The sequence below is a fragment of the Stegodyphus dumicola genome, chromosome X2 (assembly GCF_044657685.1).
Source record: "Stegodyphus dumicola isolate Sdum_Otavi_A_Nest chromosome X2, ASM4465768v1".
Classification (NCBI taxonomy): domain Eukaryota; kingdom Metazoa; phylum Arthropoda; class Arachnida; order Araneae; family Eresidae; genus Stegodyphus; species Stegodyphus dumicola.
In genome coordinates this window covers 122,751,986-122,764,460 of record NC_140781.1, presented here as the reverse complement: position 1 = coordinate 122,764,460, position 12,475 = coordinate 122,751,986, and the positions used below count along the sequence as shown (strand labels likewise).

The 12,475-nt window shown below is 32.2% G+C and overlaps 1 protein-coding gene across 5 annotated transcripts in view; it reads left to right on the top strand.

Moving 5' to 3' along the window:
• The window catches only part of LOC118199442 (alpha-(1,6)-fucosyltransferase-like), a 223,312-nt gene extending 210,837 nt beyond the window's left edge, over positions 1–12,475 (top strand). For 2 of the 5 annotated variants that reach the window (XM_085810145.1, XM_085810144.1), the window contains one exon: positions 11,658–12,467. In XM_085810145.1, the coding sequence (XP_085666271.1) occupies positions 11,658–12,014 (357 nt within the window). In that variant the 3' untranslated portion in view covers positions 12,015–12,467. Of the gene's footprint in view, positions 1–11,657 lie in introns of all 5 variants that reach the window. The other 3 variants (XM_085810143.1, XM_085810142.1, XM_085810146.1) reach the window with 3 other exon arrangements.

Here is a 12,475-nt window from a genome sequence, read left to right as displayed (position 1 = left end):
GTCCCTACTCCTCCGGATGTGATCAAGGTGACAGCCGGCAACGCCTCAGACGAGGGAGAAAACCCGTTTGGGTTAGTCTATTTCTTATAAGGTCCATGATTGTATTTTGCTTTCATCACCGCATGTTTATCAACGGATGACAACTTGAGTGATGACTCATGCAGCGACGCCAAATAACAGAGTATTATCCGATTACAGATTTAAGTTTAATGCGCTAAAATGTTGACAAGGGGAGATTTAGCAGAAATTTCTTTCCTTATGCTAAAAATAGATTTTGTTAATGATAGTCATAGGACAAACGATTATATTTAGTGATACTTGAATTAAGAATAACTGATTTGTTATTCACATAAAGCCAGAACCAGCGCCAGAGCTCGCATGGCCGCACCAGGCGGCAGAATTTAGGGAAGTTAAACAGAAGTTTTTCATTGCGATGACAATGCCCAATCATAATCAATTAACGGAGGGCGAAATCTGCAGTATGGTTCTAAATCCAGAAAATACAGCTACCGATAGTGAAGAAAGTAACAGAGAGGTTACTGAACGAGAAAAAATTTTGATTGACAAGTTATTCGGAATTCTCGACACAGCAATTACAGGTCTTGAACAATGGAACTTAATAACTGAACAAGAAATTATATGTCTATAGTATTAGTCTAAAGTATTAGCAGAGAAAACAAATCAAACAACTCACATTGAAAGAAATGTTTAATAAAGTAAAGATATAAATATTAAGCTCTTTTCTTTTGTAAATTTTGATAACCTTTAAATCATAAATGCTTCATTATTTCATAAATCACGATTTCATATTTTCAATTTTATAATTTCTACGTGCCATCTTAGTAGATTTAAAATGATCTAATATCCGGAAAAATCTCAAATCTGGGATCGCCGAAGTCCCGACGAGTCCAGACCTCGGACTTTGTACTGTATATATATATATATATAATACGGAATGTATATTTTCAGTTAAACTTCTACCCAATAATTTTAGTAATTCATGAAAGTTAATTTTGCGTCTAGTTAATTCAGGAAAATTAGTTTCTATTAGTTGTTTTCAGCTTTAAAAATATTAAAAAATTTTTAATTAGTTAGTTATTTTCAACTAATAATTGTATTGCCATTAGCCAAAATAATGCATTACTATCGACAGCATAGGATTAAACCAAATACTTAATTGTCTATTGAAGCTTCAAAACGTATTTCCGAATTTAACTTTTTCTCGGCTAGCGTTACCGAATTTGCCCTTGGCGACCTAAAATCGAAATGGAGCCAACAGATTTCCCGCGAAATCGATAACAGACCCTCTGTAGAAATAAACTCATAATCCCGATATCCCATACATATAGTATGTGCAAAAGAGAATAAACTCTGTAGAAGGTGATAAAAAATTAATTTATGGCTTAATTGAAACAAACACAGAAATTAAGTTAAGTAAAACCGTGTAAAAAGAAATTGAAATGATGAAACTTAATTTTCATGTGAATTTTCAGCGCTGACTCTCCCATTCTAGAAATTTCAATTTGTTTCAGACCAAGACCACATTTAAGGATTGTTATCCATCAATATCCAGTCTTTGTAATCAGCTTGATGAAGCCACAGTTTATTGAAAATGCACTTTCCATGTATCTCGTTCCTATTGGCGTCGGAAGGGTTGTGGCCTTCCAGGTTGGAATTGCTCTAATTTTGGCAAATATTTTCAGAATTCCCCCCCCCCCTTTTTTTTTTCTCGAGCACCTTTATCATCACTTTCGCCTCTTAAAGAACTTCCGGCTTCACGCTTTCGTGACAATCTGCCTAAATTTATAGATAACACCTGTTTCGAAAGATTGGGTGAATAGCCAATCAGACACCGATACTTTAGTAGCTAATTGTAGGTAGCTATTTTTTTTTTTTATCGTTTGCAACGCAAATCTGCCAACAGATTGGTTAAGAGCCGTGTAATTTTAATTCCATATTCATGAGAAATCGTAATTCACACTTAGAATGGCAATCATTAGAAATGATAAGAAATGTCAAATGAGCAAAATTAAGGACCGTTTATTCATTTTGGCCAAAATTAAGGACTTTTAAGGACCAAAAATCATTTTTGAAAAAATTAAGGACTTTTAAGGACCGTACGAACACTGTCTAAACCAGAAAATAATGTAAAATTTACAGAGCATTTTATAATTCATCATTAATACAAAAAATCATTCAAGATCATTTAAATATAAATTTGCTTTATTTAATAATGCAAAGTATCTAATAACTAGATTTAAAAAGAAATATTAAATTATTGTAAAAGACATATCTTTCAAGTCTCTGAAGCTATGAATAGATCTGATATTCAATATATAAGAGATCAAGCACACACACATACACACACAAAAAAAAATTCTTAAATTTGTTTCCTTTCGATAAAGATTTATTTTTAAAAGCTAGAAAGCTGCAAATAAAATATAAATGCAATTTTAATTGGGAAAAAAAAAAAAAAAAAAAAAAAAAAGAACTTACCGAAGCAGATTCGGGTTTCATACTGGATTTTAAATGTACACTGCTGGCCATTAAAATTGCAACAACAGGAAGGAATTATTTTAATGAAAGTCAAAACCACATGAAAGGAAGAAGAGGTTGGGATATGCAAATGGTTAGTATTTTAGCACATTTAGACGACGCAGGAGGGGAATACAACATCTGAAGTACTGTATAAAAGAAAAGTTGTGTAGTGGATATCTCCTTCGGAAACCGCTTTGTAAGGTCAGAGTTTGCTCAGAATACCGTGCTATGCCTTGAATAATAATAAGAAATGCTTACCAGCAAATGTCGGAATTTGGGAAAGGCAGATCATTGCCTATCAAGAGCGCAGATTTTCGTTCCGTGATTTCGCCCGTTGCACTGGTCGACATCCAACCACTGTCATGTGAATATGGAATCAGTGGGTTGCGGAGGGTCGTCCTGAATGGCATGCAGGATCTCAACACCCTCCCATGACTAATGCCCGAGAGGATAGATATATTGTGAGGTCAGCTCTGCAAAACCATACAACCACATCACGGACCATTAGTCAGGAAATGGGCATGTTTGCAGCACGACCAGTATCCACTCGTACGGTGCATCGACGTTTGTAGCAGTGTGGACTATCAGAACGGCGACCATTACTTCGGCTTCCCTTGACAACGCAAGCATAGAGAAAGATGGCGACTCTGGTGCGCCGAACGACAAAACTGGATAGAGGGATGGTAAAATGCTGTCTTTTCAGATGTGTCCTGGTTCTGCGTGCAGTATTCTGATTTTCGTGTACGTGTCTGGAGGCTGCGAGGAGACCGCACGTCTTCTGCTTGCATTCGATATCGTTATAAGGAGCCCTGTACCTGGTGTGATGGTTTGGACAGCCATTGGGTACACGACACGCACATCTCTAGTTCGAATCAACGGTAATTTTAACGTAGATCGGTACATTTCTGACATCTAATGGCCAGTGGTAGTACCCTATTTTTGAAGCCTGCCAAAACGCCATCTTCCAACAAGATAATGCAAGACCATATGTTGCACGTCGTGTTCTGACCTTCCTTCATACACAGGGTATTCGATTGCTGCTCTGGTCTGCACGGTCTCCAGATCTGTCATCCATTTAAAATATCTGGTCATGATTCGCTCAGGGACCTATCTGCCACCCTTCTCCAGCTAATACAGTTGATGAAGTGTGGCACAGACTTGAAGCAGCATGGAATAAATTGCCCATTTCTGTCATCCAAGCCCAGTTCGACTCCATGCCAAACTGGGTAAGTACCGTTTTAGCTGGCAGGGGTGGCAGCTGTTTTTACTAATTTCGCCTCCCTTGTAAACCCCCCAGACTGCTTGCAAATTTAATCATTTTGTCTTCATGCATATTGTTTACGTACATTAATTATCTTTTTTGCATTTGCTTTCCTTCAAGGAGTTGGAATTTTAATGGCCAGCAGCGTATACTGAATTCAGGAAATTAATGAATTTTTATACATTAGAAGAAATAAAATTTTTAAAAATTTAATAAAAGAAGTTTTAAATAAGAAAAACATTTAAAAGTAAATTTTAAACTATTTTGTAATTATAAAAGAGATCTGAATGATTCTAGTGAAAAACCTAAAGAATTTTCATTTAAAATACAACAAAATCTGTTGTAGTAAAGTATTCAGATTTAGATGACTTTTAAGGTAGTTGTGCTGATAAATTATTAACAGAAGCTACTGAATTTTAAGAAGGATCAGGATGGAAATTAGATGCAAGAAAATTTTTAGAACTGGCAATAAATAAATATGTTCCTTTAAAAGGATCAAGTTATATAGAATTACCTAAGGAGTTAAAAAAATAAAAAACCCAATTATAAATGGAAAAAATAAATGTTTCGTGTGGTCTATTTTAACTGCAATTCATCCAGTAAACAGAGATTGTGAAAAAGTATACTTTAAAACTGTTTCACAATCTCTGTTTACTGGAGTAAAAGTATACTTTGAAACTGTTTCACTATCTCTGTTTACTGGAGTAAAAGTATACTTTGAAACTGTTTCACAATTTTTGTTTACTGGATGAATTGCAGTTAAAATAGACCATACGGAACATTTATTTTTTTCCATTTATAATGGCCTTTTAGGTAATTCTAAAGAATATGAGGTTGAATAAAATTTCGAAGGACTTGATTTTCCTGTTTCTTTAGATTAAATTAAAAAAATTGAGAAGAATAATATATCTGTTAATATATATGGTTAAGAAAAAAAAAAATCTTTTTGTATTAGTATAGAGTAAAAATAAATTAACCAGCCATGTATACTTATTATATATAAAAGATTGCTGGATTAAAATGATGTCTACATTATTAAGAAATCAAACTGGAATGGCATCAAGTATATTGGTATAATAGATGTTTATTAAATTTACATACAACTAAAAAATTTAAAGAATGTGAAAAAGAAGTCCTTGCAAAGTTCAAAATGCCTAAAAAAAGCAATTTTATAAAATTTAATAATTATAATTGATCAATGAGAGTTCTAATTGTTTTTTACACAGATTTTAAATGTTTATTAAAAAATAAGTAGTTCTAGATTATCTTATAAGTATGAATCATAAGAATATATAAGTATGAATTAATAAGAATTTATAATTTGGCAAAAGAAGAAATAGGTAATGGATTGTATAAATCAATTCTAAAACATAAATATAATTTTAGCAATGAAAAAATTAATCAAACTGAATTAAAATTAAATAAAAATTCTTATATACTTCCATATCAAAAACATAACACTGGTGAACTCAGTTATCACATTAAATATAATAATGAGTAATTTAAATCGCTAGTTTATTATACGGGAACTGATGAAATGAAAAAAAATTGTGAATTCACTGAAACGGAATCTGAGACATTTAATAGCAGAAAAGAAGAAAATAGAAAGGTATTAAACCTATAATAGATTTTTATGAAAATCATTATAAAACAACTAATAAATGCCATATATGTGAAAATTTTTTTTCACCAGAAGATGATAAAGTAAAAGAACTTGGATTCGATATTTCTAAATTAACTGCTATTATTAGTACTGAAGAAAAATATTTATCCTTTACTAGAAAATTTGCTAAATACTTAAAATTAAGATTTATAGATGGATTTAAATTTATGTCTAGAAATATAGATGATTTGAAAATTAGTATAGACTTAAAAGTATAGATCAGGGGTTCTCAACCGGTGGTACGCAAGAGAAAAATAGATCGTACGCAAAGAAGCAAAGTATTTTTAACTATTAAATTCAAAAATTAAAACCCCAGCATCCTGATTGAATTTTTCTCTAACACTCGTAAATTTATGTGATCTGAGTTTTGTTCAAGAGTGGTGGTGGTACTAAGGGTTTAAAATTGTTGTTTAGATAATAGGCGTTAGTCAAAAGGTTGAGAACCAATGGATGATTTAAAGAGAATTACCATGAATATTTTAAATCTGTGTTTAAAGAAACTGTAAAACATTTTCCTGATTCCGTTTTAGATTTAAAAATGAGAAAAAGTGTTTATCCTCATGATTATATAGATTCTGAATAAAAATGCAAGGAAACAAAATTACCACCTCAGAAAAAATTGTACAATAGATTGAATGAATGTGATAAAAATGACGATGATTATAATACTGCTAAAAAAACTTGGAAAGCCTTTAGTATTAAAAATTTAGGAGAATGTTCAAAATTAAAATATATATTTCACTATTAGTAGATGTTTGTTTGAAAACTTATAAATTACATCCTGCTTAGTATTTTATAACTCCTGGCTTATCTTTGAATGCAATGTTAAAAGACTGAAATTAAACTAAATTTGATAAGTGATGTTAATAGAGTTTTAATGATAGAAAAGTAAATAAGAGGTGGAGTATCACAATATTGTAATAGATATGCAAAAGCAAATAATAAATATATGAAGGATTATGATAATAATAAAGAACCTAACTACACTCTTTTGAAAAAAAAAAAAAAAAAAAAAAAAATCGAAGCGCCATGAAGGAAGTGGTTGTTTTTTATGAAATTGAATATGTGTATAGCTCATACACAGATAATACAATGATAAAAAAATCAAGGTCATAGTACCTGTTCACAGCTCACAATCACCCATTCAGTGTTCAAATTAGTAGTTGGTCGAACCGCCCCTGACGGCAATGCATGCTTGAATTCGTCGAGGTAAGGAGTGGTAAAGGTTCATAATGTCATCCTGCGACACATTCTACCGGGCATTCATCAGTTGTCGCTCCAGATCTGCAATATTTTGTGGTGCCCGAATCTGGCGGCCTACTATGTCCCAGACATGCTAGATTGGTGAAAAGTCTGGTGGCCAAGGAAGAGTATCAACCACAGAGACAGTCCAGAGATATGCGAGCGGTATGTGGCCTGGCATTATCCTGTTGGAAAATGGCCCCACGATGACAAGCCATGAAGGGTAATGCAACTGGCCGCAGGATGGTATCAACATATCGTTGAGCTGTTAAAGATATACGGAGGATGAATAAAGATGACCTCTGTCATAAGAAATAGCGCTCTACACTATCACACCAGGGGTTAAAGGCTGATTGAGACCACTGCCCCGTCTTCTACAAACACCATCATCTGCTTCAAAGGTCATCTGTTTCAAGAGAGGAGCAGGATTCATAGCTGAACACTATACGATGTCAGTTTGGTGGCAGCCATGATGATCGGCTGCGTCACCACTCCAGACGACTCCGCCAATGTTGTGGGTTCAAAGGCAAACTTAAAGGCCTCTGTGAGCGTAACCCCGCCTCAGATAAGTGCCGTGAGATGGTGGACAGTACCACGGGAGGTATAGACATGGCTGTAGTGTGTTGAATAGTCGACAATGATACCAATGAGGCTCGGGCCTGGCGAACAATCATCCTGTCTTGCCTCACATTTACGCTCCTTGGCCTTCCAGAGCCTTCATTTCGTCGACAATTTCCTTGTAGCAACCATTGCTGCCAAGATCTTTGCACAGCAGTGTCTGTACGCTGCAGGTGGCGGCCTATTGCTTGGTATGACCAGCTAGCAACCCTACAATGCGACCATGTTCGAAGTCGTTTAGTTAAAGTCTTCGATATCGTCATAATGGCATCTTTAGTTGCTTCTTTACGGAATTACAATGGCAGCAACAAGAAAAAGCTAAGGTTAGGTTAGGTTATCTAATTATGGCAAAGCCTCGAGGGCTATATGCCTAAGGAAAGGGATGCCTTCGTGGAGGACTTTCTAAGGAAACTGGCTCATATACACATTACACATGGGGAAAAACTACAAAAACAGCCATGTAGCCAGCCCATTCGCGGGATTCGAATCTCGGACCGAACTACCAGTGTTCAGCGATTTTACCACTCGGCCACTGGTGGGCACCCCCAAAAAGTTAAAATTTTCTGCCTCTGTTACTGGTTTTATACTTTGCGAATTGCGCGCTATGATTGCAATTCCTGTTCATTTGCATTTTTGATAAAGATGTTTTTGCATACCAAATTTCCTCACGTCCTTCTTGGTGCTTCGATTTTTTTTGCAAAAGAATGTATTTAATGTATTTAGATGCTAATGATTTATATGGTTGTACTATCAGTCAATATTGACCTTATCCTAAATTAAATACGTAGAAGAACCCAATTTATTAAAAACCAGATAAGTATGCAGAAAAACGACATGCACAAGATGTTGACTTAGAATATCTAAAAGAATTATATGATTATCATTTGGACTTACCTTTAGCATCAGAAAAGAAAATTCCCGATGGTTCTTAATAAGAAAATTATTAACAACTTAATGATAAAACGAATTATATAATACGTTATAAAAGTTTAAAACCGTATTTAGATATGGGATTTAAGTTTCAAAAAGTACATAGAATTTTATATTCAAACGATCAGACTAAAAACTAAAACTCAGTGGCGTAACAGCGCTAATGGGCCAAGGCCTGCAGTGCCCGAAAATCTGCTTTCTTGTCCGTGGGCCCCGGGGTGCATAAGCATATGCCCTGAACAAGTGGTCAGCTTGCCGCATGACCCCGTGTTTAGTCCCCAAGCAAACTTGGTGCTCATTTTATTGACACTAGTGATGGAAATCAAATGCTGAAAGGCTGAGTCGACCTTGCCCAGCCCGGGAATCGAACCCCGGACCTGTGGTGCTGCTGCGCGAAGCGCTAGCCACTGCGCCACCGGGACTCAAACGATCAGACTGGTTAAAAATAAATATAGATTTAAATACTGAGAGAAAGAAAAAAAGCTGCTAATGATTTTCAGAAAGAATTTTATGCATTAATGAATAATGCACCATATGGTAAATTTATTGAAAATGTTAGAAAAAGAATAGCTATAAAATTACATACCTTTTACACTCAAGTTAAAAAATTAATTGCTAAATCAAATTTTAAAGGTAGAATAATATTTACTGAAAATCTAGCTGCTATTCATATAAATAAAACAAAAGTAAAATTAAATAAACCGATTTATGTAAAAATGGGAATTTTAGATTTATCAAAGCATTTAATGCATGATTTTCATTATAATATTATTTAACCTAAATAGTATAAAGGACTTTCATTACCTTATATGAATAGTATAATATACATGATATTAAAACAGATAATTTTAATGAAGATATGAAATATTTTGATACATGATATTATCCTAATGAAAATAAATATACCTTTAAAAAAATAATAAAAAAAAAGTATTACATAAAATGAAAGATGAAAACAATGGTAAAATATTTATTCAATTTGTAGGATTAAGATAAAAAAAATCTATACTAATAAAACTGAAGACAAAATAATTACAAAATCTAAGGGAATAAAGAAATATGTAGTAGAAAATAGAATTATGTTTGAAATTATAATAACTCTATTAAATGAAAATGAACAATATAGAACCTTGAATCTTATTAGAAGTATGAAATATGATTTATATTCAATTGAGGTAAATATATTAGCATTATCTCAAAAAGATAATAAAAGATTTATATTAGAAGACAAAATTCATACAACAGCATTAGGTTATTCTAAAAATCGTAGCAATCATTTCCAGATAAGTTTGATTGATTAATATCTAGGCATCAGACATTATCAGAAGAATTTATTGAAAAATTTCAAGATAAAGTTGATTGGATATTTATTTCAAAAATTATCAGGGGAATTTACTGAAAAGTTTCAAGATGAGGCTCAAAGGAATGCTATTTCTAAAACACAAAATTTACAGACAAATTTCAATATAACGGTTGTTGGACATGCATGCATTTGTGAATTTCAAGAATTAACAGGAGAATTTATTGAAAAATTTCAAGATATGGTGACTGGACCTGTATTTCTAAATATTGGAAATTAACAGAAGAATTTATTGAAAGATTTAAAGATAGAGTCGATTGGGAACGTATTTCTACGTATTAAGAATTAACAACACAATAATTTATTAAAAATATCCAGATAAAATTGATTAGAATTGTATTTCTATATATCAATATCTATCCAATGAATTTAGGGAAAGATTTCAAGTTAAATTTTATATTTTTAAAGATAAAAAATTAGAAGAAACTGAAAAATATTTTAAGGAAGCTGTGTGTTTAGGATATCCTTTTGGATTTCTAAAAATAACTCTAAATAAATGGAAAAATCATTAAATGGTATTACAGGTAGAGCTTTACATTTTACAAATCGTGAAATTATTTAATCTTTGTAATGATTTGTATGAAAAATACATTTCAGATGCCTCTGAAAAAGAATTATCAGAAAAATTACAAGCAATGTTATTGTTGTTGCTAATCCTAGAGTCCAGCTTCTACTAGACGATATCCACAAGTTTATTCACCTCTAGTCCTGTAGGTTGCCTCACTGTGGCAAGGGGATATCACTGGGTGGAATGGGTGAAGTACATCTGAAAAGTATTCTCCTGATAGGGTCACCGAAAGCATGAAGGCCTTTCCATTATACCCAGCGAAATACCTCCAAGCAAACGAGCTGAGTGAGTCCTCTACCTCTGGTGCTCAGGTCTTTGGACTAACAGAGGCTGCCTTTTGTCCTCTGTCTATGAGTTATGAGTTATTTCAAGCAATGATTGAATTAATTGAAAAGGAAAAAGATGAAGATATTAAACTGAAAGGGTTAGGAATTTTACATGATATTCAAAAGAATTCATACTTGTGGTGAAATTATTATTTTATATAAAAGCCTTTTTTAAAATATGTTTATTTACAAATGGAACAGTCTTGGATATTATCATTTATACTCAATGATTATAAACTATAAAACTCAATGATTAAGAGCCTGGGAGATAAAATCTGATCTAAATATGGAAAAACAAACTAAATATGGAGATTCATGAACTGCAAAAAAGATGATGATGCAGAAAAAGTGTATTTTCTTAAAAAAAATCATGGAAAACTTTCTGACAATGCAATCAAAAAAATTAATACAGAAAATTTCATATTTAACTATAATGTTATGATTGGTGGAGAATATTCATATGAATTATTTAAAAAAATTTTAGGCAAAAATATTTTAAAATGTATAATTTTTTTTAACTTTGGCTTATCTCTTATTTTAGAAAACACATATTTTTGTCATTTTTATTCTAAGAAACTTAAGATTTTTTCATATCCATAAAACATATATTTTTATGTCATTTTTATTCTAAATACTTGATATTTCACTTAAGATTTAATTCATTTTTTCATCTAACTTAAGATGCATTTTTTTCATATCTAATTTTATTAAAAAAATTTAAGTTTTTTTTCGTTTTTACCTGTAATTTTTAGTGTTTGTTATATCTAAAATATGAAAAAAAAAAAAATATTTCATTAAAAAAATTGACATGTAACAGTCGTTCAGGTTTTTGGAAAAAAAAAAAAAAAAAAAAACAGAAAAGTAATTTTGACTCTATCTTATATGCTTCAATTATCATCTTAAAATGTAATTTTTTTAACATGCGGATATTGTTTCCAGTCATGGTCTGAAGAGACAAAAGAGTATCCTTAATTATAACATCAGTATATATATTTATTAAATGTATTTTACATTTGTATTTGTAAATGAAACATATTATAAATAATTATACACATCTTAACATCAGCTCTGGAATATATGCAAAGTAATATTTATGTATGTATATTTTTTTCCCTTTCCTGATACAATCAAACATAACTGAAACTATAAAGATGTGTCGAGTAGCCTACGAACTAAAATTAGGCACTGAAGAAGAAGATGCTTCCGATCGAGTTTTCAGTCTTGACATACCCCACCACTATGCTTGGGTAATACCTGCTTCACGGATTGCTCACTACAACCACAAGGCCAAGTCTTCTAAGGAAATTTCATTCAATAAAGGTGATATTTTGATCCACAAAAATGAGTACTGCACTGTCAATGCAGCTCTAAAAGGCAAAATAACTAATGGATTTACAAAGATGGTTCACAGTAAAAAAGAGATAACACAAGGATTTATACCTAATTATAAAACAAGGGAACTCTTTCAATTGATTGACTTTCCTATAAGGGATATTCAATGGAATTAATACTTGATTACAAATAAAAGTGAATATTGTGAAAAAACCTTTAAACACTTATTTTTCTGTATTCCATTTAAAATATGTTCAACTATGTATGCAGATATACTTTAGTTTTAAAACAATGTTTATGAAACTTTTAAGAATTGTTAATGAAATGCAGGTTTTGAACCTTTGTTTAAAAATGAATCGTTCAGCAAGGACATATAATTAAGTTAGATCACGTGTTATGAAAACACTCAATATAATAATAATCACTCATTTACTGCTGTAATTGTTTGTTCATAACCTTAAAAATTCAGTTTACAGATCACAGAGTGGCTCTCAGCCATTTTTTTCCCATCTTTACATCTCTCTCTGCTTAGGGACCCAGCAGCTATTTGAGCATATGCAAACATGTCCCCCCGGCATTGAAACATTTATAAAACATTCAATCACTAAGCTGTAAGAGAAATTTCATAGTAGTTTAC